This window comes from Lactuca virosa, chromosome 4 (assembly GCF_052849685.1).
Source record: "Lactuca virosa cultivar CGN04683 chromosome 4, Lactuca_virosa_CGN04683_v6, whole genome shotgun sequence".
In the NCBI taxonomy this organism is placed as follows: Eukaryota; Viridiplantae; Streptophyta; class Magnoliopsida; order Asterales; family Asteraceae; genus Lactuca; species Lactuca virosa.
Window position 1 is genome coordinate 161328260 of NC_136429.1, and position 25700 is coordinate 161353959.

The 25700-nt window shown below is 34.7% G+C and overlaps 2 protein-coding genes across 2 annotated transcripts; one reads left to right on the forward strand and one right to left on the reverse strand.

Annotated features, from left to right (window-relative positions):
• The first annotated feature begins 3905 nt into the window (after nt 1–3905).
• On the forward strand, nt 3906–6225 carry LOC145107643 (protein DEHYDRATION-INDUCED 19 homolog 5-like). Its single transcript, XM_079044578.1, has 5 exons — nt 3906–4194; nt 4733–4866; nt 5127–5204; nt 5288–5475; nt 5966–6225. The coding sequence occupies exons 1-5, from the start codon at nt 4092–4094 to the stop codon at nt 6054–6056; spliced, it is 594 nt and encodes a 197-aa protein (XP_078900704.1). The 5' UTR covers nt 3906–4091; the 3' UTR covers nt 6057–6225.
• A 47-nt stretch (nt 6226–6272) lies between these two features.
• RABE1B (RAB GTPase homolog E1B) lies at nt 6273–7998 on the reverse strand. The gene has a single exon (XM_079044577.1). It carries the CDS (start codon nt 7910–7912, stop codon nt 6458–6460), a length of 1455 nt encoding a protein of 484 aa, XP_078900703.1. The 5' UTR covers nt 7913–7998; the 3' UTR covers nt 6273–6457.
• Between the last annotated feature and the right edge of the window lie 17702 nt (nt 7999–25700).

Below are 25700 nucleotides of genomic sequence, written 5' to 3' on the forward strand. Positions count from 1 at the left end.
TAGTGTAAAAAGATGGAAATATAATTAGGAATGTTTTAGTGGATTCAAGGATTAAGGAGTGTTTATTAACACTTTAAAATACTAATATATGGGAGAAGAAAGTACCTTGATTCTTGGAGCTCAGGTGCTTGCTCGGGGAGATTCACGTGCGATTTGAGGTGAGTTCCTCACTACGTGACATTGACGTTTCATATGCTTGCTTTAGATCGTGTGAGTATTAGGACATGTATGATTAACACTAGAGGATGTGGCTTGTATTAATTGTATATGACATGTTTGGGCTGAAGGATGAAAGGCCGAGTCGGCTGACCAAAGGCCATCGTGCCGAGTCGGCGGACCGAAGGCAGTAATGCCGAGTCCTTATTGGATGCTATATTATTGATGTGTTCTTAAACTTGCATGTATTGTATGGAAGTGTTTGCTTGTCTGATATGCATGTTTAGTTTATTACTTGATGGCATGATAGATGTACCTATATGGTAGGAGTAATATATATTACTTTGATGTGATGTTGTCTTGGAATTCACTAAACTTCGTGTTTACCATTACCCTGTTAAAATTATTGTTTCAGAAATTACAGGTACTAGTAAAGAGAAAGGCATAACTTCACTGTACACATGACGTGGCTTGATGATTTTTATAAATGATAAACTCATAGTTTCTTCTATTTCCAAAGTTTAAGTGTTAGTTTGTGAACATAACAGATTTCATAAGTATGATTATTTATGGTTAAAATTAATGGATTTTGATTAACTAATGAATGATTGAGATTCTATATTAAATAAATGAGTTTATTAAAAGTTAAAATTTATTTTAATTTTTGGGACGTTACATGTATGATATTACTTGCAGTTGATATAGACGAACAATACAAAATAATACTAATTGTATACGGAACATGTAAGAGTGAGTGTACAGACTCATGGGCATGGTTTCTACATAAATTGTATGATTGAGAATGTGTAATAAACAAGCGTTGATGTTATCCTTGCTAGAAACATTATAAAAATGCTCATTTAATATAAAATATCCTAGATGTGCTTTGCTTAACGAAGTGTCAGTACATTAAGCTAGGAAAAATAGTAAAACTAGAAAAATATGAGATGAAATTGCATATGGCATGTCCATCTGCGATTATACAAGTCGTTAATACACTATTTATACATTAAAGGGTTGTACATTCATTGATGGTCATGCTATTGCTATTGCTATTGATAGTTTCATCACAGAATTTTTCCAATTTTACAAGTCTTTGTTGCATAAACAATCATGTTATACAAGTATCTAATGCACGAAGGTTAAAGTGTCATTTAGAAAAAAGAAAATGCAGATCACAATGTCATCTGCAGTTTTTGATATAATTCTTTTTCATAGTTCAGAAAAAAAATACCTACAAAATACTGCTACATTTAAGCCTATATGATCAAATATAAACAAGAAAACTATAGATAATAATTAGAATATGTTGTTAATTATTATAACTTTGCGGTCTTTATTTTTCTCATTAGTTTATTTTTCCTCAGATTATTTTTCTTTTTTGGCTTTTTGTATACTATTTTGTTTTTATCACACATCTGACAACTTCACTCCAACTTTAAATTATTGTTTTTACAGTTGTACTTGATACTTTAGATATGTATATGAGCAAAAATACAATCCACCGTAATTTATTTATATTTATTGAAATGGATTTGGTTTTATAACGATCCATTACATAGAAGGCCATCGTGTATACCTTCGACGCAGCCTATCGTGCTCTACGCAGCCACGGAAATTTTGCGTGCACGCTACCTCGGTCGTTTGTGGTCGTGCTCCTTCGTGTTGCTGACGACGAACATAAACGACCAGTTGGCTTGCATTTGCTTTTCTTGACCGTTCAATGGTTAAAATTTTGAATATATATATTTTTTAATCTAAAAACATTACTTATATATAAACACAACAATTTAACAACATATACACTCAAACCGTTCTCTTTTACCTATACATCTTCATATTTCACACATTTTCTCTTGACCTTTATTCACTAAAAAACCATGGCTCCCAAAATGCGGATTTGATCGGAAGAAGAATAAGAGAAGTTAACATTGGTATGGCTGACGGTTTTGGAAGACACAGATAGTCGAACTTCCAGGTATTTTTGGGCAAAAGTCGGAAACGTTTTTCATGATTTAATGGGTTGTCGTAGTTGTAATCTCGATGCAATATGTTCTAAGTTTCGCTTTATGAGGGTAAAATGTCGCGAGTTCGATAGTCTTTATAACTTTGTTATAAACAACGCACACAAAGACGATCCAGTTGGTGTGACCATGTATCAATATGAAGACATAAATCATAGACCGTTCAAACACCTAAAAGTTTGACTAAAATTTAAAAAGTCTCCATGGTGGGATAATTAAAAAAATATGGAGTTTAGAAACTAATTTAAGTTGTTTGTGCTTGTATTTTTATGTTTTTTTATTTTATTTTAATTGTTTATTTTAATTATGTAATGTTTTATAATTGAATAAAAAAACCAGTTAAAAAAAATGTTTTTATTGATTTCCATTTTTAAATCAAATTTTAAAGTGAAATGATATGATAGTGATAGGTATCCCATGATTTGATAGTGAAATGATATGATAGTGATAGGTATCCCATGATTTAGTGGTAAAGGTACGGTGATGATGTGTCACCCACCATTATTATAATTAGTGGTGAGTATAACAGATTGTCTAATACAACTTTATAGTTTTTTAATACACAAAGAGAAATTGCTATAAAATAATTTGCTGTATATTATCCATTTTAAATCTTTTAAATAAAGTGGTTTAGATCAACAAGTTATTGACCTAAATTTTCTTCATGAAAAAGATAAATAAAAAGTTCGCTTTATGTGTTTAGTTGACTTCATTAGATGGGTATGTTAAAAGTCCTTTATATTATGGAATTTAAAGACGAAGCTTGCTCAATTTGCCGTTCATTTACTAGTATAAGTTCATAGATGGCTTTAAGTATTATTTTTATGTTTAAATTAGTTTTTTATCAATTAATTATTATTTTAATTTGATCTGAAAAATTATCTATTTTGTTTTTATTAAAAAAGAAAGTACTTATTTGAACAATAGCTAACGATTTCTAAAAGTACATGCTGTAAACATCGTATTTTTTCTGGTAACAATCATTGAACTATTTATTGTTTTATAAATTTGAATAAAACTTGGGGTTAAAAAGGAAAAATGGAAAAAGTTTGGGAGGGTTTTTGGATGGTTGTAAGGATCTGACTCGACAGTGATGTGTACAATTTTGAGTATGACAAGGCAACACAAAAAAAGCTAAACGACAGCGCATTCACCCTATAATTATCGCCCACGTGGCACGTATTATCAACTTGCCTTTTCTTTGTCAGGAAAACTTTCCCTTTTTTCACTCAATTTTCTCGTATACTTTTATTTCCGTCAAAGTTTCTCTTTTTCTTTTACTTCGTTCTATTGTTTTATATATTTGTTGAATAATCATGTCTTAGATAAAAAAATGGTATATTTTAATATTTTATCTGAAAAAAATACCCCAATTGATTTATTCAATCTTTAGACTTCATAAATTTTTGTTTAACAATTCCAAAAGAAACAGACGTTTATTTATCTGGATTTGTTTAAATGATTAGGTATCTAATACAAATAAATAAGTAAAAAATATCAAGACTCAAGCATGTATGTTATCAATTAAATTGTTAGGTATACATACTTACTTGTGTTTTAAAACTCCTCTTTATAATTTTTTTAAGAATATTTCACGTGTTTAATTAATTAATTGTTGAATATTCAATTAGTTTACGAAAAGTTTACAAATTCCATAAATCAGAACATACAAACATTAAAACCCCCATTGGACAATACCTTCTCTCTGCTTCACTTCACAGTTCACACACAACACACACTAAATACATCATCAAAGTACACTGCACCTTAAAGAATCAATCTTCATAAAACCCAGAAGAAAAAGTATCCAATTTTCTTCATAAATCTCAAGCTTCACCCTTTTTCTGCTTTTGGGGCTAACCGGTTTCTTGATTTTCCGACGAGACACAGAAGCTTTTTTCACCGGAAAACATGGAAATGGATTTATGGGGTTCAAGGGTTCAGTCTGTAAAACACCACCACCACCACCACCACCACTTTCACACTCTCCAATCTGGACGGCTCAACAACTCCGGTAGCTCTCTCTCAACCCTTCTTTTTGTCTTTTTCTTTTCTTTTAGATTTATATTAATAAATCTTGCTTCATGGATTGCAAATTTATATATATTTAAAACTGGGTTTTTGTAATTTGATATTTGCTGGGAAAAAAATCCAATCAATCCTCTCGGAACATTCTGGAATTTCTTTTTTCTTAAAATAAGTCTCTGTGTGTGTGTGTTACTGTGTGTTTTATGTTGTACAATAAGATCTGATCATTCATGTTACTTTCCAAACACAATTGATCTTCAAAGTCATGGATGAAGAACTTCTAAAATCGACTTCAATTTTGTGGTAAAGAAACACCTTGTTTGACTTTTGAAGTCAAACCATAGTTATTTGTGGTTCACTGGTTCTTGATAGACAATAAAGATTGGTCCATGTAACATGTTGAACCTATCCAAAATCCCAAATTGTTCAATTTTGACCTAGTCAAACTGTATGTGTGGTTCTTGATTAGATAACAAAATTGGTTCATTTAAATTTTATTCAAAATTGTTTCTTGTTTGAGGCAGATAATCATCTTACAATAGATGGGGATGATGATGTTAGAGCATGGTTTCCCTGCCCATTTTGCTATGTAGAAATCGAAATCCCTGCCCTTTGTTGCCATCTACAAGAAGAACATTGTTTCGACCTAAATAACGCGGTATTCCCACTAAACCTCAATCTTTATGCTTTTTCAGCTTGTGGGTCCGTTTCAGTAGTGAAACGGACCCAAAGCATCAATTCCCTTAACAAAGTTTTATCTAAAACGAAAGTTATTTGTTTAGGTTTGTCCACAATCTTTATGCTTTTTGCAATTTGTGGGTCTGCTACAGTTCTGGGTTTAGAACTTCAGAACTGTAATAGACCCACAAACATCAATTTCTTTGTGATGCTTTATCTAAAACGAAAGTTGTTGTTTAGGTTTGTCCGATATGTGCAGCAAATTTAGGCAAAGATGCAATTGCACATTTCACATCACAACATGTTCATTCGATAAAGGTAGTCTACATTTCTTTACATTGAAATGAACTTTTTCTTTTGTGTTACTACTCTTAAAGTGTTGGTTGTTTGGTTGGTTGTAGAGGAGGAGAAAATCCGGGAAGTCAGGGTTGTGGAGTAATGGTGTGAGCCTCACACGAGAAATGACCGAAAGGGGAAACATGACCGAAACCACACCCGATCCACTATCGGCATTTCTATATAGTGCTCCATTTTCAGAAATTCAAGAAGATCAACCAACAATACCAAGTACAACTTTTGATGTCAAGAGGTATATATGATTGCTTTCTAAGTGGTTATCCATTTTAATATTGCTTTCGTCAAAACAATTTTTAACCATAGGCTTTTTGATGGGGTCCGGTGCCCTAGTGACTTTTAAAACAAGTCTTGGGTGACCAAATGGGGTACGAAAATCTTTTATAGAAATGTAAATAGCATTATTTTCAAAACATACTTTAAAAAACATGAGGATAAGATATTCCATTTGGTTAAACCTAGTAAGACACGAAGTATCTAGATGGATGACCCCTAGTAACTTGGGGCTGGTTTTGTACTCGATCCATGCCCTAATAAAAACTGCAACATAACACTATTATTTTATGAAATTACATTTTTGGTCCTATAGCTGATTTTTCCGATATTTAGTCACAAAGGGCACGCACACCATATTAATAGCCTCTTTGTTAAATGGTTTATTAATAGCCTCTTTGTTAAATGGTTTATTGTACATCAATGACTGACTATTTGTTAATCATATGCAGCACAAACGAAGAACTAGAAGTCAAGGATCATGAAGAGAAGATGCATAGAGCAGCATTCGTTCAACAACTCATCTTTTCCACCATTTTCTAAAGTAAATGTCCCAAGAAGGCAAGAAACAAGCCATAGTAGCAAGAGGAAGTTAATTTGTATCAGTTTAAGCTGGGCCTTGATGGTTTAAAATTATTAGTGTACCCATCATGTATTTGTAACTTATGCTACTTCCAATGTGAATTCAATCAAAATCTTCATATCACTCAAACATATGCATTAAAGTTTAAACAATATCATATGTGACTATATTTCAAGTGACTGAAACAAAGATCAAAATAGCTAAAGAAAACACTTAAGACATATGAAGTGATTGATTACAAGAAAGCCGAATCATATTTGCGATTAATTAAGCTAAGAAGCTAGCATAAATTCAAGAAAAGAGATGTATCATGAAAATGCAAAATTAAGTGCATAAAATCTCCAGAAAAGAACACATAAGATCACTCAAGAATGTTTCCGATAACACCTGCTCCAACAGTCTTTCCACCTTCTCTGATTGCAAACCGCATTCCTTGTTCACAAGCAACAGGCATAATAAGCTCCACCACCATCTTCACACGATCACCAGGCATAACCATCTTTGATTCTTCATCTTTATCGTTCATAATCGAAGTCACTTTACCTGTAACATCAGTCGTCCTCATGTAGAATTGAGGCCTGTAACCTGCAAAAAATGGTGAATGCCTTCCACCTTCTTCTTTCTTCAACACATAAACCAAAGCCTCGAACTTTGTGTGAGGTGTGATTGAACCCGGTTTAGCCAAAACCATCCCTCTTTGGATATCGATCTTTTGAACACCTCTCAACAGAAGCCCGACATTGTCACCTGCTAAAGCTTCGTCTAGAATCTTCTGAAACATTTCGACTCCTGTAACAATGGTGGTTCTGGTATCTTTCAACCCCACAATCTCAACGCTCTCTCCGACTCTAACAGTGCCTCTCTCGACACGACCCGTGGCCACTGTTCCACGACCAGTGATTGAAAACACATCTTCGATTGCGCATAGAAATGGGAGGTCGGTTTGTCTTTGCGGGATTGGGATGTAATCGTCGACAGCTGCCATTAGTTCATAGATTTTATCGACCCATTTGTTTTGGCCTTTTGCAATCTTGGGGTTTTCTGTTAGAGCTTCTAAAGCTAACAAAGCAGATCCGGAGATAATTGGGATATCATCACCGGGGAATTCATAGGAAGACAAGAGTTCTCTTACCTCCAATTCGACCAATTCAAGCAATTCCTCATCGTCGACTTGATCTTGTTTGTTTAAGAAAACAACCATGTTAGGGACACCAACTTGTTTCGCTAACAGAACGTGTTCTTTAGTCTGAGGCATGGGGCCGTCGGCGCCGGAGACGACGAGGATAGCTCCGTCCATCTGAGCAGCACCAGTAATCATGTTCTTAACGTAATCAGCGTGACCAGGGCAGTCGACGTGGGCGTAGTGGCGATTCTCCGTCTCGTACTCTACGGTGGCGGTATTGATGGTGATACCACGAGCACGTTCTTCAGGAGCGGCGTCAATTTCGTCGTATTTTTTGCCAATTCCTCCACCTGTAGAGGCTAGGGCCATGGTGAGGGCGGCAGTGAGTGTAGTCTTTCCATGGTCGACATGGCCGATAGTTCCGATGTTGACATGGGGTTTAGTTCGCTCGAATTTCCCCCGAGCAGCGCGTACGGTGAGAGAGCGGCGGCGGTGAGAAGCGTTGGCGGAGGATGAAGAAGGGTTGTGGAGGAAAAGGTTTGTGGAAGATTTAGAAACAAACGAAGAAGAAAGCAGTATTCTGGTGGTGGGTTTCTGAAGGGTAAAAAGAGGGGATGAAGAAGAGGAAGATGAGGAAGGCGTGGCGTATGTAAATGAAGCTGCAGCAGTGGCTGCGGCGGAGATGGACGCCATTTACAGAGGGAAGAAGATAGGATTTGGGGAAGAAGATGGATAGGGTGAATGTGTGTGGCTAGACGAATGGGGGAATTGAGATTTGGGGGTTTTTATCGGTTTAAATGGTGGGTTTTCGAGGATCCGTATGGGGCTATCGTATGATCATGTGACGTGTAATATCATAGTTCATACCATTTGCCAAATAGGATCCATATATCTTTCTCTATTCCTCCACAAACATATTACATAGTATAACATAAAATATAACATAATAATCAAATTTATTAAATCCATATTTTAACGAAACATAGATTTTTATGCTTTAAACACAATGTCTGGCCCTAAAAAGGGGTAGGCCATAATCAAATTTATTAAATCAGAATTTTTTTTATTAAAACACATTATATAGACCGTTTTGAGTGAATCTTGGCCAAATCATTATAAGGATTTATGTCGTATGATCTAAAAAGAATTCATGGTTTCCGAATAAATGTAGTGTAATGATTTGAGGTATGACAAACGCTAATATAAACAATGATAGTTATAATTTATAAAGGCGATTTTCAGATATGTCATAGAACTTAGGAGGAGCACAAATATGTCGAAATGAATTTTGTTACTCAAATTATTTGGAGTTTCATATCGTTTAGGTTGTTCGATTAGTGAATAAGTTGAAGGGTGTGGTCACACTAGATGAATATGATTAACTTTATTTAATCATAGACCAACAAAAGCTCAGAACGATATGTTGAACACGTTACTTATCAATCCATGAACTAGAGCTCTATGAATATCAAAACGAAGGGACATGTAGACTAGGGGGCTGTTTGATACCCATCTGACCCAAACCGAGTCAAAATGTTTCAGCTTTCTCGGTCAGACTTTCATGTTTGATACGAGTTGTCTCGATCAGCTTGTCTGACCCAAATGGATGTGTCGCTCAGCTGTGAAGATGTTGCTGACTCGCCCAAAAGACCATCCTACCCTCTAATTTTTTTCTCGTGACCTAAAACAGATCGCGTCCAAAATCAGACGCCTCCTCCATCGAACAGCTCCCTCCCAGTCGTTGTCATCTCCCAATCGCTGCCATCTCCCTTCGGATCTCCTCCTTCCTTCAATCGGATCTTCTTCTTCTCCAGCAGGTAAGTTCTACAATCAAAATCGTTTGTACATAACCTTTAAAATCAGAAGTTCTTTGTTTATAAGCTCTAAAATCATAATTGTTTTTGTGCTATTGTTATGAAATTTGAATCCTACCCTCTAATTTCTACTTCTTTTCGTGACCTATAAGCTTTAAAATTTGAAATCTTGTGTGTAGATGTGTTATTGTTATAAAATCAGAAATTTTTGTGTGTATTGCTCTATGAAATCTGAATTTGTGAGGGGTAGGAAAGTCATTTGACGTACAATAAATCATTGATCCACTACCAAATCATATGTTTTTAACTCAAGGAAAACATGAATAAAAGGCATCTAAGGACATGAATTAAGCATGTTTCCATGGAAGTGTAGACATGAACTAAGGCAGAAAGTTGAGTATTTGGTTCTTACATATGGCATTTATCCATAAGCCAACAGTAAGGGACGCATGGCATGATTATAACTTATATAATTTTAAGCTATTGTTTACTAAATAAATAATGCTTGTTACAACTTTATAATATCTTACAATTAAGAAACAATCAAGAATTTGTTTATGAAATTTGAATTTGTTTATGAATTTGTTTATGAAATATTGTGTTTAGATGTGCTATTGTTATAAAATCTGAATTTGTTTATGAATTTGTTTATGAATAAGCTATGAATCAGAATTCTTTTTTTGTGTATAATCTATGAAATCGGAATCCAACTGTAATGAATTTTTTTTTGTATAGTTGTGCTATTTTTATTTAGCATGATGTTGATTTCAGCAACTTAATCCATCACTATATATAACAGCAGGGTAAAATGATCATTTTTCATCACTCAGCACATTCAGTCAGATGTACAATCAAACAACAGGATTTCTTACTCAATCAGGAGTTCTTACCCATACAGACCTTTTTTAGTCAGCATTTTCTCAGTCAGCAACTATCAAACGGGACCTATGTGAATCGCCGACCACTAAACATGAGTGGATGCTTTATAAATAACAAGATATTTACATATGATTATGGATAATGAGGTGTTGCTAAGCTTACCATTATTTATGCAGTTCCGAGTTTAGTTGTTTTTCTGTATAAATGGAAGTATGTTGGATTTAATGTTTAGAAAACACAAAATAAATTATCTATTTCTATATGAACCAATGTGGTCACTCACTCAAGAGCATAAAAAGAACATATAAATAATAATATTTATAACTTATAAATAATTACTATTTACCGCCTATTATAATTAGGAATGAAAAGTTTGTTCTTTGTTGTGGTAAAATAATAAGTAGTTATTTATTAAAATAAATTAGTTATTAATTTTACTGATAAAAGTTTTCATTAACTAACTAGAGTTAATTATTAAGAGTTAATAATAAGGTTTTAGGGATTTATTTAGTATGCAAGTAATGATTTTTAAGATATGCCCATAACTACCAAAATATATGAAGGCTTTAATAGCTCATACGAATAATTAGACAAGAAGCTGTTAGAACCCTATAACTCTCCTTGGAGCTTAAACCTAGCGTCAATAAGCCCTTCCCTGTCTTGGTGACATGTTCAAGAATCAAAGAAATGAGGTGAGGTTTGATTTAGTTGGTTGTCTAGTAGTTGTTTTTTCTCCGTGTAAATCAAACATTGAGGATTACTTGTCTTGGTAATCTATCATCAACATGAGGTAAAATGACAAACATATTATGGACTGAATAATTGTTGGTTTATGTTGTTATAAAAATCCATGGCTTTGGGATTTATCAAAAAACTTTAATTTGCTAATACTTTCGTTGTTTGTACTTTGGTGTATATGTTTGTGCATCAATCCCCAACATGTAGGTAAGTTTACTAAAGTTTCAAAGTCTACAAATAGAATTGGTTTATGTCCACAAATGTTTGCAACCACTTTATTATGGATGGGGAGCTAGCGGATATTCCTCTATGTCACACTCTTTTACTTGGGTAAATACAAGAAGAGTAAATTGGATTGGTCTTTACTCTTAGAAGGTTTCTTAGATATATTTCTTTACATTTTGGGTTTGGTTTTAGAAAAGAAATGTTCGGCCACCGTCTGATCTTGCTAAAAGAATTGGTTAACGACTATGGCCCAATTTCTTTTAGAAATTAGCGCTCTTAGTTCCTTATGGAGGGGGGTCATAAAGTGTTGTAGTCTTTGTCTCATGATCAAGGTGTTGATGGGTATAATCATATGGTTACATTTAAGAAAAACTCCAACTGAATACACTCTTAGATCATGGTATATATATATATATATATATATATATATATATATATATATATATATATATAAAGAAAGAAAATTCAGCGAGCTAAAAAGAAAATTGCAACTGAAAATTAAATTAAATAAACTGATGATCATGTTCATTTAGGTGTTGCAACTCAAATTGACTTCAAAAATCATATATATATATATATATATATATATATATATATATATATATATATATATGCTTAAGTTATTTTGTTTTTTACTAACTATTGTGTGCCAGAATGCACAGATCTGGACCACCGGATGAAATAGAACCAAAGGTCATGATCTGAGGGTCTATGATATTAGAATAGGATAACATGTACCATATAACCACACAAATTTCAGCATAAGGGCTTTTAGTCAATTAACCTATATTAAAAAAGGAAATTTTCGGATTTTTAGGGATAATTAATTCCTTTATTTTTAAAAATCTGAATATTTTAAATTACTTCAAATTAAAAAATCCGATTTTATTCTGTCAGAATTACAGAATGTCAACCATAAACTAGTAAATATATTTTTCGATTTTATTCTGTCAGAATGACAGAATGCCAACCATAAACTAGTAAATATATTTTCGATTTTATTCTGTCAGAATGACAGAATGCCAAACATAAACTAGTAAATACATTCTGAAAGAATACACAAAATCGATTCTTGAACTAATAATATACCAAATAATTACATTGTATGATTGTGATTCATTGAATAATAACAACATTCTGAAAGAATAACAAGTGTAATTCTTAAAAAATAACAACATTCGTAAACAGTGAGTGCAATCATTCTTTGATTCATTCTTCAAGTCTTTCCCATCAGGTCTTCAAGCCATTTCTATCACAAATTCATTGTCAAATATTTTGTAGTGATACACTTGTAACAACTACACATTAAACATATAAATAATTAACTATCTATCAGAATTGCCATTCTATTAGAATTGCATTGCATGAAAGCAAGTTGCAATAGAATCCCGACAAAATCATTCTTATGTGATTCTACCATAATCATTTTTATGTGATTATACCGAAAAAACAATTATGGCAGAATCATTCTTATGTGATTCTGCAAGAATATAATACTCTTTATACATTATTCAAATAGAAGAATAACTTAGATGCAAAAAATTCTTAAAGAATGAAACAGTTGAAGATGAAGATATTCTCATAGAATTAGCTTAATTATGCATTTTTTTTCTTTGATTTATTGATTCCATTATTTATAAATATTTATGCTAGACATGTAATTATATAAAAGAGTCCAGTATGCTTAAAGAATATTGGTTCGAATCAGAAATTGCAATATCGATTTAGAAAGAATTAACTTTAGTGGTTGAAAAAATCACTAAACCATTACTCAGGCGAGAACCATTGATGAAATTTCTTCAGCTGAGAATTTTTTCTCTTCACCTTTGTATGTAACTAAAATCACAGGCTTGTCATTGAGTCCTCCGGTGATCTTGAAAGGATACAAACTCTTGTCAGCCTGAACCATGTCATCACTGAATCTCCTACCAATAAAACACTTATCATCTGAAAAATAAACACATCACAAGCAACCACATTATGATAAAAAGGGATGTGGGGTTAGAATAAAAAGAATGGTGTATATTCTAACTTCACAGAGAATCACAATAATAGGAAAATATATCAGGGAAGAATAGGCTATGAAAAATACATTGTCTTCTTCACATCAAACTTCATTGACTTTCTACATTGACTTTTCATTTGTCTGCGATTACCGATACCTTCTTCAATCGATTTTCAATTCACATCAAACTTCGACAACAAATCGACATCTTATACCCATCTGTTCTTCAAAATCGACAAATATGAACACCAATTTTGACTTTTTCAAAACAAACTTCAACTTATGACCGTGAAGTGCAAGTTGTATCAGAATATTTCTTCAATCGAAAAAAACAGAAATAGAACATTGAGGAAATCGAATTAATAAGATGGTGAACACAATCTCGATCTTGAATCAAAATTGAGATAAAGTCTGGACGACTTGATAAAATTAATTTGATTTTGTCTATCATAGATGTCGAAAGAAACTTACCAAATCAATTTTATCGCAAGAAACTGGATCGTTGAGAAATCAAAATATGTTCGAAATCAATCAACGATAGAAGCCTGGTGTTTCCGATTTGGGTTTCAGTATTTCTACCTGTTGACGAGTCTTGATCGGTGTGACAACTGCCAAATTCAAGTCAAATTCAAAGTCAACAAGTCAAAGTCAACAAGTCAAACCAGTCAAACTTAATTAGTACTTGTATGTTAAAAGTTATTTTATGTATAAAAATGTGCATTTGTATGTAAAGAATTCAAGTGTCTCGAAGATTCTATGTGTTTAGCAATGTAAAAACCCTAAAAAGGGAGTAAAACGCATCAAAACACGACTATGGACCCTTTTGGGAACTTAAAACAATCATAAACGAAGCATAACGGGGTTCACGAACCTTGCATTACGAGATTATACGATAATAATGGCTAAAAGTAAATCTCTCCCAAATCTCTCCAAGTATGTGAAATCTCTCCCAAATCTCTCCAAGTATGTGAAATCTCTCACAAATCTCTCCAAGTATGTGAAATCTCTCTCAAATCTCTCTCAAAATCTCTCTCTACTTTTTATAGTCATTCAGGTCATCCCGACCCTTAAATTGGTCAAAAACCGCTCAAAACGGGGAGTTATATTGAAAAACAGCTAAATAGGACTGAAACCCCTCTTAGGAACCGAACCTCTTAGGAACCGAACCCTTCTATTAGGGCCGAAGATGTCAGAACCGAAGTTGTCAGAAGCGAAACAGCCTCCTCGAACCGAACCTCAGCAGAACTGAACCTCCATGCAACCGAAATAGACCGAGGGCTCGGCCTATTTCGCTTCCCTCACCATTTTGGACCGAGACCCACCTTCGGTCCCTTCTCCCTTCTCTTGGTTCCTTCTCCCTTCCTCTCGGTTCTCACCTTCTAAGAGCCGAACCTCGCAGGTTCGGTCCATAATGCCCGGTTTTCGACTACTTTCGCTTCCTAAGCCCGTTTTTGACGTTTTTTTCACCAAATTCATATTTTTACCATTTTAAACCCCCAAAACTCATATTTTATTTATTTCTCAAGGATTTATTAATTAAAATCATTATTTTATATTAAGAGGAGTATTCTACCCCACAAGTGGGTCAAGTGTGCCCACTTGCCTCCATGTGTCATCCTCTCATTAGCACAATCTTATCCACATCACACAAACCAAGGCAAACATCCTTTCAACTTTTCCACTTGCTCCAACATCATCTATATAAAGAAATCCCTGGAGGATTTCTTTGTTCACTTTGATCAAATCCTTCACTTACACACTTCTCAAACCACCTCAAGAAAGTTTCATTTCTCTCTACTTCCCATCACTTTGTGCTAGTGTTCTTGAGCTACTACTCCACTTTTTGGTAAGTATTTCATCTAAACTCAGGTGTCATTCCATGTTTTCCTAACATCCTTGAATCATCTACACACATTTAACACCAAAAGTCGTTCTTAGGATCATCCAAGCTTTCACGTGATCATCAAGAGTTCTTGACTTGATACTCTTCGTCTTCGACCTTCCATTCTTCAATAAATCACTCAAGGTGAGTTCATACCCCTACATTTTCCCATTTTCTTTAGTTTTCAGGGGGGAATACAAGTTAAAACACCAAAACATATTTGAAACTTAACTTGACAGCTTACAACAGAAAAGTTGTGACCTGTTCACGAACTGTTTTACCCAACTTAAACTTAATATTTTTCAAAACTGTTTAATATGAAAATATTTCAGGTTTATACCTTTAAAATTACTACTTGCACATCTCCATACGATTTTTCTACAATTTATGGTGATTTTTACAAAACTGCCTATCACTGCAGCATCAAAGTCGGACCAGGTTGTGAAGATGAACATTTTCACCCTGGTTTGAGACCACCAAAAATTATAGGAAAAGTTATGGATATAGTAGACTTTTTTTCCAAACACTCAGAGTTTACGGACTCAGTTTTCGACTTACGATGATTTTTCTATAAATATTCTAAAACAGTGACAGTTAAGGGTAAAACTGTCAAATACATGTTTAAGAGTTATTCACACCTTGTAACATGCTGAGCAAGGTGTGTACGATTTACACTTAGTATTTTAAATGTCATTTTATGGAAATACAAAGACATGCATAACAAGGTTTCATTTAAACACACAACACTTTTGATAAACTATAATAGGTATAGTTTGAGCACTTCGTTTGACAAAGAAAACAATAACTCAATCGACTTACAAAACAAGTATTTCATTACACACTACGTGAACTTGTTAATAAATAAATTTGTGAGGCATTCTCCTTCGGGGTACTCTTAAGTACCACAGTAAAGTACTATAGTTATAATCAGAATCTCCTAGAGGGAGAGCGTGATAGTTGTGTATAGATCTATATTGGGTCTGACAAACCCGCACCTAAGTTGCTTGCAACAGCTAGACCGCCAGGTCTGGGGTGACAAGTGTCATAACATTCCGACGCCTGAAGAACGTCGAGTACGAGGTCTTCGAGTTTAGTATGGTTATAACATCTCACATGGGAAATTAACAAAACACACAGTTCACGGGGATTTAAGGAGTTTTATTTAAATATAAAACCACACACACACACAAGTATGACGATTTACTTACATACACTAAGTCTTGGTTTAGTTAAGGCTATAACAAACCTTTAGAAAATATTGGATTTTCTGGAAACAAACTTGTAACAAACAAAAAGGAACATCATTCATTTTTCATTCATAAATTGCTTATGAACTCACCAGCTTTATGTTGATACTCTTTCAAAACAACTTGTATTCTCAGGTAATCAGTAAAACAGGTAATCACAAGATTTCTGAAGTCAAGACGCTAAGGCATAGATTCTTTTGCTATATTTTGACATCATATGTAATTTATTTGGAAATATGTACTTTTGAAACGATGTAACCTTTTAAATTATATTTATGATGGTTGTGTTTACTTTCTTCACTATGGTTATGATACTGAGCATGACGTCCTCCGCCCCCGAACGTTTCCGCCGTTCTGGTTTGGGGGTGTGACAATCGGATTTAATGGCGCCGATGTAGACACGCCGATCTTTGCTGGTCGGTTGAAGCCATTGGTGGCCGATTTGAGTTCGGGGAAAGTGAAGACTCGAAGATATAAGACAGGATATAAGAGAGAGACTAGGTCAAATATATTGATTTTATTTCCTTAATTGCGGGATTTCAATTAAATGATCCCTTAATTAAAAAGTACAAAAGGTCCAAAATACCTTTAAATGATTTATTTAATTATTTATTATTTCTTGAATTCTCATTGGTGCATTTAGGAACACAATAGTTGCTAGAAACATTTGAAACTAGCTCCCTCTCTCTCTCTCTCTCTCTCTATATATATATATATATATATATATATATATATATATATATATATATATATATATTTATATATATATATATATATATATATATATATATATATATATATATATTAAAATATCTAGGGAACATCAATAGACTTGCATCTTTTGTGTAACATCCAGAAAATTTATAATTGTTTTCATCAAATAATGACTAGTAAAAGTTCACATAAAACATTTGGACTTTGATGTAACCCGGAATTTGTCACGAGGCTGATCAAGTAGAGATCTCGGATGTGTGTTTCAATGCCTCTAGCAAGCCCCGATTTGTTTCCTGTTACATTCATAAACTAGAATCATTAGAGTCGCCCCAGGACTTGCGTCTCCATTACCAACTATGCAACAAACCGGGACATGAAGCCATCAACTGTTGGCAAAGGGGAAATCAGACGGACTACCCATCTCGCAGGCCCAAACCACGTGACCCACATTGCCAAGCCCATCTTACCACTGGACCAATCCCGTCTGCAATCCAGGACCTAAATTGGTACTTTGACACAGGTGCTACCGATCACGTCACACCTGATCTGAGCAAACTCCACCTCCAGTAATCCTACACCGGAGATGATACATTTCAAGTCGGGAATGGTACAAACTTATAAATCTCTCATTTTGGCTCATCTTCACTTTCTTCTTTGCATTTACCAAAGGTTTTCGTTATACCTCATTGAACGAAAATCCTTCTCAATGTTTCTCAGCTTACTCATGATAATAATGTATATATGGAATTTTGGCCTCACCATTGTACTGTTAAGACATTTCAAGGTAATTCACTCATTCACGACCATGTTGATAATGGATTGTATCGACTTTCTCCTCCTGCAAATAAAGAGTCTACAACAATGACACTTTCCGGTGTGTACACCTCTTTGACTGGATGACACAACCTTCTGGCACATCCATATGAGGCCATCCTCTGCCGCCTAGTCTCTACCTTCCAACTTCCGATTTCAACGAATATACTAACAGATGTCTGTCAACCATTCCAATTAAGCAAAAGTCACAAACTTCCTTTTTCTTCTTCACATACTTCTTGTACCAAACCTTTTGAGTTAATGTATTCAGATGTTTGGGGGCCCATCTGTGACAACCGTCAATTTTTGGTCAAGTCAAAGTCAACAAGTCAAACCGGTCAACTCATCTAACCCTTGTATATTAGGGTTTCCATTATGATTCTTATTGTACTACTCACAATCTTAATACAAAGTATCACTTAGAGTTTTCACGTGTTCAGAAATTCTAAACCCTAATCAGGGTAAGTGATGAATCTACTCGATAAAACATTATTCCATACCCCTTGGCAGCGTATACCATTCATAACAAGGCTTAACAGAGTGTAAGAACCTTGCGTTACGAAGCCAAACGCTTAAAAAGGTCGCAAAAGAAGTCTCTCCCAATCTCTTTCACTCTATCTCACTCTACCTCAAACTTCTCCTAAATCCCTCTAAGTGTGTGAAATCTGTCCCAAATCTCTCTCTGTATGAGAAATGTCTCCAAGTGTGTGAAATCTCTCCCAAATCTCTCTCTGTATAAGAAATCTCTCCAAGTGTGTGAAATCTCTCCCAAATCTCTCTCTATATGAGAAATCTCTCCAAGTGTGTGAAATCTCTCCCAAATCTCTCTCTGTATGAGAAATCTCTCCAAGTATGTGAAATCTCTCCAAGTATGTGAAATCTCTCCCAAATCTCTCTCTGTATGAGAAATCTCTCCAAGTATGTGAAATCTCTCCCAAATCTCCCTCTGTATGAGAAATCTCTCCAAGTGTGTGAAATCTCTCCCAAATCTCTCTAAGTATGTGAAATCTCTCCCAAATCTCTCTCTGAATGAGAAATCTCTCTAAGTATGCCAAATCTCTCCAAGTATGTCAAATCTCTCACAAATCTCTCTAAGTATGTCAAATCTCTCCAAATATGATAAATCTCTCCCAAATCTCTCTCAAAATCTCTCTCAACTTCTTATAATCACTTGCGGCATCCCGACCCTTAATTTAATCGAAAACCACTCGAAAACGGAAGTTTACGTGAAAAACCCTCTTAAGGAGCCGAACCTTCTTAGGAACCAAACCTCTTGAGAACCGAAACCACCTCCTGAACCGAAACTACTAAGGAACCGAAAGTAACCTTCGGTCCGAGAGGCCACCTTCGGTCCGAGAGGACTACCTTCGGTCCAAGCCTTCACCTTCGGTCCGAGATGCACAGCTTAAGGAGCCGAACCCTACTCTCGGTTCCCCCATCAACTTTTGGTTCTAGGGGTTGGGACCGAACCTCCGGCCCAGAATTTCGGAAATTGGCAATTTTTTCCCGGTTTTCAATATTTTTAGCGTTTTGAGCCCGTTTTTCGTGATTTTAACGCGAGATTTTCACCCAAAATCATATTTTAACATATAGAACCCCATACTTCATAATTAATCACGTTTTTGGGGTATAATCCTTATCCAAGAAGAGTGTGTGGGATATTATTGGTGGAGTGTTGACTTTACTTTAGTGTATGACACAAGCAACCACCCCATACCCACTCAATGACCAGCCCTTGTCCTTCCACTATACCTGGTCATTTCATTGTCCTTTCCCACCATTTTTCCAGCCACACTCTTGGTCAAAGGCTGGAAACCCTTATCCCTCCTCACATTTCTCTCATTTCTCTCATTCTCCACCAAAGAACAATCTCCATTCTCTCTCACTTCTCTCTCTAAATTTCGAGATTTCAATGCTGATTTTCAAGTTCTTCATCTACTTTTGGTAAGTACCTTCATCCTACACTTTATTTCCTTACATTTCTTCACTCAAATCATGAGTTGCTTACACAAATATCGTCATATTTGTTGTTAGATCTTCAAATCTTCAAGCATCTCCCAAGTGTTCTTGAGTTGAACACTTCTTTTCTTCACCATCCATCTTCTGAAATCACTCAAGGTGAGTTCATACCCCTACATGTTTATGTTTTCTTCAAGTTTTAGGGGGGGAATACAAGTTAAAACACCAACAACACAACTAAACACAAACAACAGCTTTCATCAGAAAAGTTGAGTCTTATTCACGGACTGTTTTGACTATCTTAAACTTAATATCTTTCAAAACTGTTTAATATGAAAATATTTCAGGTTCATACCTTTAAAATGACTACTTGCACATCTCCATACGATTTTTCTACGATTTATGGTGATTTTTACAAAACTGCCTATCATTTCATAAACAAATTCGGACCAGTATGTGAATATGAACATTTTAACACAAGTTAAAGACTTCTAAAAATCATAATAAAAATTATGAATAAAATAGACACATTTTGTGAACTCTCAGAATTTACGGATTCAGTTTTCGACTTCGTATGATTTTTCTATGATTTTTCTAAAACAGTGTAGAAAGGTTAAAAACTAGTTAACAGCTTACAACTTTCATAACACTTTGTAGTATGTTGAGCAAAGTGCATAACAATAAGTTCTAAATATCAAATGTATTTTCTTGTTAGTTTATCATCATAAACTGAAATTTAGTCATTCATGATAAGGTTTACTCATTCATTTCGAACACATATAATAAACTACAATAAGCATAATTTATGGGTTTTTACTACGTGAAAAAGGTTTTACTCTCAAAACAAATGAGTTTTTCATATACCACATGATAAACTATAATAGTAATAGTTTAAGGATTTCATATCACCAATTTATTCATAAAAGGTGATTTTACTTCCTCCATGGAAGAGGTTTTAATATCAAACTATGTGTAAACTAGTTAACTTAGGTTGTGAGGCAATTCTCTCCCCGTACGTTCGAGTACGGGATCCCAATTCCTGTAAGTTATAACCAGAGTCTCTTGTAGGGAGAGCATGATAATTGTGTATAGATCTATATTGGGATTGACACCCCACACCTCGCTGCTTGCTACAGCCGGACCGGCAGGTCTGCGGGTGACAAGAGTCATAGTATCTTAACGTCTGAAAAACGTTGTGCAGGTTATTTCTCGTCATAGTATGGTTATAGTGACTCACATAGGGAGTTAACAATCTTTCAAGTTTACAAGGAAAAATCTACTTTGAAATGGGGTTTTATCTATTTAAAACTACAAATACGTTATAAGTACAAAACACACATATATTCTCGGTCCTGGGATTTAGGACTACATAACTTTTATAAGAAAATATTGGATTTTCTTTGGAAACACATTACTATTAGGAACACTATAAGTACAAAACACACACATATCCTCGGTCCTGGGATTTAGGACTACATGATTTTTATGAGGAAAATATTGGATTTTCTTTGGAAACATATTTCTATTAAAACTACATCTCATCTAGAATTGCTAGACTTCAGCTATAATTGCTAAGTGTATATGCTAGAGTTATATAAGAATCTAGTCTCAATCGACTTAGAATTGGTGGGCCAGCCTTATCTCCTGTTCCTTGTTTGGTTGTGGACCTAGGGCAGACCCATTTTATTCAACGGTTTATTTAACTTAAATTTTATATAACTTATATACGCTGGGCGATTATAGAAGGAATCTACGGGTCTTTCTAGGGTTCATTATCGCATAACATAGGAGCATTCATTTCATACTTAACAAAGAAAATATTTGATTTTCTGGAAACATACTCTGTCGCTTTTACAAGGAAAACGGTTTCTTTCTCAAACAAAACTCTTATGAACTCACCAACTTAATTGTTGACACTTTTCAAAACTACTTGTATTCTCAAGAAATCAGTGAAACAGGAAACCAACAGCATTTTGAGGATGAGACATTAAATCGTCAAACAGTTCATTTTGTCATCATAATGTAATTGATTTTGAAACATGTAAACATATACTATGGTGTAACCTTTTCAATTATATTTATGATGGTTGTATTTACTTTGAGCACTATTATACTCGTTGTTGTGATACTATACATGAAGTCCTCCACCCCCGGACGTTTCCGCCATCCTTGGTTTGGGGTGTGACACCATCTCCCCTATTTTCAATAAATGTCAGTCGATACTTCATTATTTTCGTTGATGATTTTACCAAATTTGTCTGGATATATTTTCTTGCTACAAAATCTTAAGCGCTTCAAATTGTTATACATTTCATAACAATGATCAAAACCCAGTTTGGGTGTGAAATTCAGACTTTTCAATCTGATTAGGGTGGTGAGTACCACCCTGTCTCCACTTATCTACAATCGTGTGGCATTCACCATCGCCTTTCCTGCGCTTATACGGCTGAACAAAACGGGGAAGTTGAACGACGACATCGTGTCATTGTGGAAAAAGGATTGTCACTTCTTGCACAATCCTCCCTCCCACACTCCTACTGTGAACACACATTCAAGTCCGTTACCTACATTCATAGTTGCACAATCACACCCACCTTAACCTATGCCACTCCCTACTCCAAACTCTATAAAAAAGACCCATATTACAAATTTCTTCGTACCTTCGGATGCCTTTGCTATCCCTTCTTACGTCTATATAACAAAAATAAAATGGACTTTCGATCCCTCCCTTGTGTCTTTATCGGTTACATCACCTCCCACAAAGGGTACCTCTGCTTACATGTCTCAACCTCACACATCTACATCTCCCGACATGTTGTCTTCAACGAGACTGTGTTCCCTTTTACAACCAATCCCCACCTCTCCTTACCTTTTGAATATCTAAAACCACCAGTGCGCTCTGCCATTGCCATTCTTGATCATGCCATCTCCTTTACTCACACTCCACTGCCAATCCTAACTACTTATCCTACCTTATCCACCTCCTCACCTCCCTCTACTCCATCTCCTCCTTTATCTCCCTTTCCTTCACATCGTCGTCCCACCATCAGCTCCCAATCTAAACAGGTCCCCTGTTATTTCGTCCTGCTGAAAACAGTTAGCATCAAATGCTCACTTGAGCACACACAAATTCACTTAAACCTAACACCTTTCTTGCTATCACCTCTTCTCCGCCAATCTCTAAACCTCGTACTATTTCTCAAGCACTACAAAATTCTTTTTGGTTAAACGCAATACAAAGTGAATTTGATGCTTTAATGAGAAACCATACATGGATACTAGTACCACGTCCCCCTAATGCTAATATTGTTGGATGAAAATGGATTGAAAGGGTAAAGAGACATTCAGATGGCCAAATAGAACAGTACAAAGCCTGTCTAGTCGCCAAAGGATTCATCCAGGAGGAGGGTATCGACTTCTTCGAAACATTCAGTCCAGTAATCAAACCAATCACCATTCTCTTGGTCATTTCCATTGTTCTATCTCATGGTTGGACAATCAGACAGCTAGATATCAACAACGCCTTTTTACATGGCATTCTAAAAGAGGAGGTTTATACGGAACATCCACATGGTTTTGAAGTTGCATCCCAACCCAATGCAATGTGTAAACTTCAGAAAGCGCTCTATGGCCTAAAACAGGTACCTAGAGCATGGTTCAATCAACAGAAGCATCATCTCGTAACCCATGGTTTTCGGGCGTGTCAATCAGACACATCACTTTTTGTACATCACTCCACTGTTGGCACTATATACATCCTAGTTTATGTTGATGATTTAATTATTACAGGTACCAACCCCACATTTATCTAGACCATCATCAACAACTTGCACAACTCGTTTTCTCTTAAAGATCCCGACAGTCTAAATTACTTTCTTGGTGTCCAAATCACTAAAACAACAAGTGGAATCACTCTCTCACAACAAAAATACATTGAAGACATCCTTCTCAAAAGCAAAATGCATCCTGTTGATCCCTCCACAAAACTAGTGCTCACTGGTGATCCATTTGAAGATCCAAAATTATATTGCAAAACAGTTAGAGCTCTTCAATACGCCACCATCACAAGGCCTAACATTGCATTTGCTGTAAATTGAGTGTGTCAATTTATGCACTCCCCTATTCTTCATCCTTGGCAAGCTGTAAAGCGCATCTTACGTTATCTCACAAGCACCTCCACTCATTGTTTACACTTCAAGTCTCAAACACCGCAATGTATTCTTGCATACTTCGATTCAGGGTGGATGTCTGACACAAACGACAATCGATCTCAATACATATTTTCCATTTTTCATGGTCGAAATCTTATCAGTTGGACATCTCAGAAGCAATGAGTTGTTGCTCACTCGAGCACTGAAGCGGAATACAAGGCCATCGCCTACACAACTGTAGAAATCATGTGGATTAAACAGCTTCTTCGTGATCTCCATATAAATCTTCCCCAATATCCCATGATATTATGTGACAATGTGAACATTTCTTTTCAAAAATCCAATTATCAACACAGGATCGAAACACATTGCACTAGATTTTTATTTTGTAAGAGAACAAGTTGACTCGGGCCAACTTCGCATCTCCCAGGTCCCATATGTTGATCAGTAGGCTGATATTTTCACGAAGCCTCTCGGAAAAGATCGAATCACTCTACTCAGAAAGAGTCGTTAGAATTAGTCTTTGTTGTCATGGTATTATGGCACTTCAATTCACGTGCCTAAATTTATGGTTTGAGATGTTTTACCTTCTGTATAAATACTTGTATATGTTGAAAAGTCAATACACACAAAAGTTTCTTCATTATAGGTTCAGTACACGATATTGTTTTTCACCCATTTTGGTACTTGATATTCCCGGGTCAATACTGATTTGGTACCAAGTTAATCGCTAATTGAAAGGACATTTATGTAATGTTGAATGTATATGACAACAAAATATGTAGAAAATGTATGTCGTGGAATAGTTTCTATTTTTAGAATCTTTAACGAGTTAAAATGTCAAAAACGAAAAAAAATCTCACTTATGATATGAGTTTGCACTATGAAACATGTAGTTAAGAACAATTATGAGAGAAAAATGTTTAGCTTGTCAAAATGGAACAAAAAGCTAAAAAGTTATTGAAATTGCTTCCTAAAACATAAAAAAAAACACAACATATTTTGAGAAAGTAGGATAATTAAATAAAAAATATCAAAAAGTGCCAAAAACGGAATTTGTGTAAAAGGTTCTATGAACCTTTATATATGATTAGAACACTTTTGATATGAGTTTGCACTATAAAACATGCGGTTAAGCACAATTAGTCAATTATGATGGAAAATTGTTTAACTTGTCAAAAATAGGTCAAAAAACTAAAAACGCCTAATATGACAATTGGGCATTTGAAAAGAATGTTTAACTGTTGAAATGAATTTGGAATAACGTATGAATTACTAGATTAATATAGTATGAATTACTAGATTAATATAGTCATTGTATAGTTATGAGGTCTGAAGCAATTTGCAAAAATAAAGAAATATTGTCAAAGTAAAGTAAGTTGCTAAAATTATGAAGTATGAGATCTAAATAATATCTGCCATAAAAAAGCATTATGATGTGATTAGTATAATACTACAATGAAATTAAATTACGTATAAAGAGACTAGTTACAGCATAATGTGAAGACTTAAGTAAGTTGTCGTAGATAAAAAGTTATTATTATGTTACAAATAAAAGGGTTATAGAAATTATATAAACTGAATATTGAGCCGTTTAGTAACGACAAATGTATTTTTTGATGTTTAATAGGAATTATGCAACATTGGATTGTAAGGAGAAGTGATAAGAGACTAGATGCTACCTAATCTCACTAGGTAAGTGCATATGCATTTTTCCCACTATGGGATACATGACAAAATAAGAATGATTTTTATAATATGACGTTTCTTTGCAAGTGTATGTTAATGTCTTCAAGAAATCCTTAGGAACCGACTACCGACTGGTCTATATATGAGTTTTTTAACCGATTTTGAAACATTCTTAAAGAGGACCCGGTTAAAATGGTGATGCAAGTCCAAGATTCCGGTCTTATTGCTAAAGGGTGTAATATGTCTTCTATTTCCATTAGTCCAAAAATTAGATAGCATAAGTTTATTATAAATTATATGCCAATTAGCCTTATATTATGACAATATAAAATTATTGGTAAACTTGTGGCTATCATGTTATACTA

Excerpts from the sequence above, each read along its gene's own strand:
- LOC145107643 (XM_079044578.1), top strand. The coding sequence starts at position 4,092 with ATGGAAATGGATTTATGGGGTTCAAGGGTTCAGTCTGTAAAACACCAC. Across the intron at positions 4,195-4,732 it reads TGGACGGCTCAACAACTCCG|ATAATCATCTTACAATAGAT; the intron begins GTAGCTCTCTCT and ends TGTTTGAGGCAG. Across the intron at positions 4,867-5,126 it reads GTTTCGACCTAAATAACGCG|GTTTGTCCGATATGTGCAGC; the intron begins GTATTCCCACTA and ends GTTGTTGTTTAG.
- RABE1B (XM_079044577.1), bottom strand. The coding sequence starts at position 7,912 with ATGGCGTCCATCTCCGCCGCAGCCACTGCTGCAGCTTCATTTACATAC.